The sequence below is a fragment of the Odontomachus brunneus genome, unplaced genomic scaffold, assembly GCF_010583005.1.
Source record: "Odontomachus brunneus isolate Ranch 3 - 2012 unplaced genomic scaffold, Obru_v1 Obru_scaffold_245, whole genome shotgun sequence".
Taxonomy (NCBI): Eukaryota; Metazoa; Arthropoda; class Insecta; order Hymenoptera; family Formicidae; genus Odontomachus; species Odontomachus brunneus.
Window position 1 is genome coordinate 399,459 of NW_022639695.1, and position 2,560 is coordinate 402,018.

The 2,560-nt window shown below is 67.3% G+C and overlaps 1 protein-coding gene across 1 annotated transcript; it reads right to left on the reverse strand.

The window, feature by feature from the left end:
- Positions 1–1,372: 1,372 nt before the first annotated feature.
- On the reverse strand, positions 1,373–1,849 carry LOC116852661. The gene has a single exon (XM_032833224.1). The coding sequence runs from the start codon at positions 1,847–1,849 to the stop codon at positions 1,373–1,375; it is 477 nt and encodes a 158-aa protein (XP_032689115.1).
- Positions 1,850–2,560: the final 711 nt, after the last annotated feature.

A 2,560-nucleotide genomic window follows, 5' to 3' on the forward strand; every position in this document is an offset into this window, starting at 1 on the left:
TCGCAGGCTCCCTCCATCACGTCCCGGATCCTCATAAATTCCCCCCCAATGGAGTCGTGGGACCCGGTTACGGGCCCCGCTTCGTCCCAGTTGGCCGCGCAGATGGCGGCCACAAATTTGTCGCGGTCGAGCGAGGTTAGCGCCCACCTTGGCGGTCGGGTCGCCTCGCTGCTGCGCCTTGCGAGCACCTCCCGCGGGGCGACGACGAGGCGGAGCTCTATGTACCGGTGATCGGTTCCGGTCTTCGCCTCAGTCGCCACCCTCCATCCCTAAACCTGTCGGGCGGGCCCGGGGGAGGTCCACGTCAGATCGACGATGGACTCCCCCTGCCACCCGACGAAGGTGCTCTCCCGGCCTCTGTTTTGCAGACTGAGGCCGGTAGACGCAGCCCACTCCTGGAGGTCCGCGCCGCGGGGGGACGTCCCCGCGGAGCCCCACAACGTGTTGTGGGCATTGAAGTCCCCGGAGACAATGACCGGCCTGGGGAGGCGCCTCATTATGAGCGCCTCCAGCCGGTCCAACAGTCCCCTGAATTCAGCGCGGGTCCAGGAGGGTTGAGCATAACATCCGACCACATCTGTGGGCCCCCACTCGACCGCAACGTAGCCGGCCCCCTCCCCTCGACATGCCATATTGGGGGGGAATCACGGCCAGGCCGTCCGAAAATTGTCACCGAGCACCTACTCCTCTGGTCCCGGGCGTCTCCTAGTATGGAGGACGATTGCTCCGGGACCGAATAGGGCTCGGCGGCGACCCCAATCCCAGCACCGCGCTCGCGCAGCCCCTGGACGAACAGATCCTGGGCCGCCCGAGCGCGGCGCAAGTTGGCCTGGAGGAGAAGTGTACCTATTGTGGTGGTACACCCTCCCTGTCCTCCAGGCCAACTCCCGCAGTTTCTGCGGGCTTCATGATGGGGGAGCGGGACCTGCTGCCCCCGCTCCCCTCACTCTCAGCCCCCCCTTGCCACCACTCCCCCTCCCAGCCCTTCGTCGAGGTCTACTTGACCTCTGGGGAAGTGGTGGCTCGAACTCCTCCCCCCTGTTGGGGAGGGACCTGTCCCTTCTAGGGGCAGGGGAGGCGCGCACTGCCGCTGGCGTCCCCCCCGCACCTTCGTAATGGGTCCTCCCACCCCCTTAGTGGGGGAGGCCCGCCCTTTCCCTTTTTGGGGGGCTGAGGGGGGGCAGTGCCCGACCCCCCACCCCTTTTCTCCCCATTGGGCAGAGGGAAGTGCCCATGCGATGGCCACAGGGCTTTTTGGCGTCGCGGTAGACAGGGCATTCTACCTGTCCGCCGCATTCCGCCGCCCTGTGGCCATCCCGACCGCAGCGGTAACAAAGCCCGCTGCGGTCTACCACCGACGTGCATGTTGCCCTCACGTGGCCCCGCTGCATGCATCTGTAGCATTGCAGCGGGCGCCTCGCGAGGGCCTCCACACGGACGGTGGTCCACCCCACACGGAGGCGGCCACCGTCCAAACTTTCTTGGCCGAGGTCAACGGGCACTGCACCCACATGGTGCCCAGCCCGTTGGCCCCGGCGCGAACTGCCCCGACCTTCACATCTTCGGGCCCGCATCCCCCAGACGACACGATGGCGGTAACGACATCTTCCATCGTCACCGCGTCGTACAGGTCGCGGACCCGAAGCTCGGTCTTCTTCGCCAGGCGCGCGATGCGCACTTCTTTCTCCTCGGCAAATAGGCTCCTCATTCTGCCGGCAAGCGCGTCGGCCTTTGCGTGACCCTCCGGGCCGGAGACCTCCAACACCAGGGCGCCGGTTGCCGCCCTTTTGGTGCGGAGATCCCCGATCCCGAGGTCCGCCAAATCTATCTCCCCCCTCGCCCGGCGCATCACCTCGGCGTACGTGCCCGCTGGGCACGTCACCGACACAGCGGCCGAGCGAGGAGGTTTAGGGAGGGACGGAGGAGGCTTTGTGCCTCCCCGTTTGCCGTCCACTCTTTGACCTTCCGTGCCCCGGGCCGGCACGCGCTGTCGTCGTCTCTCGACCCCCGAGGCCGCGCGGGGCACCACCGGGGGGTCCCTTTCTGCCCCCCACTCCTCCCTTCTTTCTCCCCACCACCGTGGCCCACGTCTCCTTGGTCGGGCCATCGGTGTGGGGAGCGACCGCCCACAGGAGAGCGCCGCCAAGGTCCCGCGGCGGTTCCTCCTTGTGAGGGCCGGTAGTTTCACGGCAGGGGGGCGGTGCTCGTCCTTCCCTCACATTCCCGCCCCGTGTGGTCTTCTTCTTCTTCCCCTTCTTCCTCTTCTTGGAAGAAGAGGACGTTTTCGTCCCCCCCCCCCCTGTCAGGCTCCGGCGCCTTGGCCGTGGGGGGGTCAGGGACAGCCGTACGTCGGTTCCCCCCCGAAGGCGTCCGCGCCGGAGACTGTGCGTCCGGCCCGCGCCGCATCCGGCGGGCATATCCTAGACGCGCCAGGATTCGGGGAATCGCCACTTCCAGTAACAACTCGAGGGCAGTGCCCTCCTCCTCCCCGATATCCAGGCGCGTCCCGCCACAACCCACAAGGGGGGGCCACCGCTGTTGTTGCGGCCGTTGCCGCTGT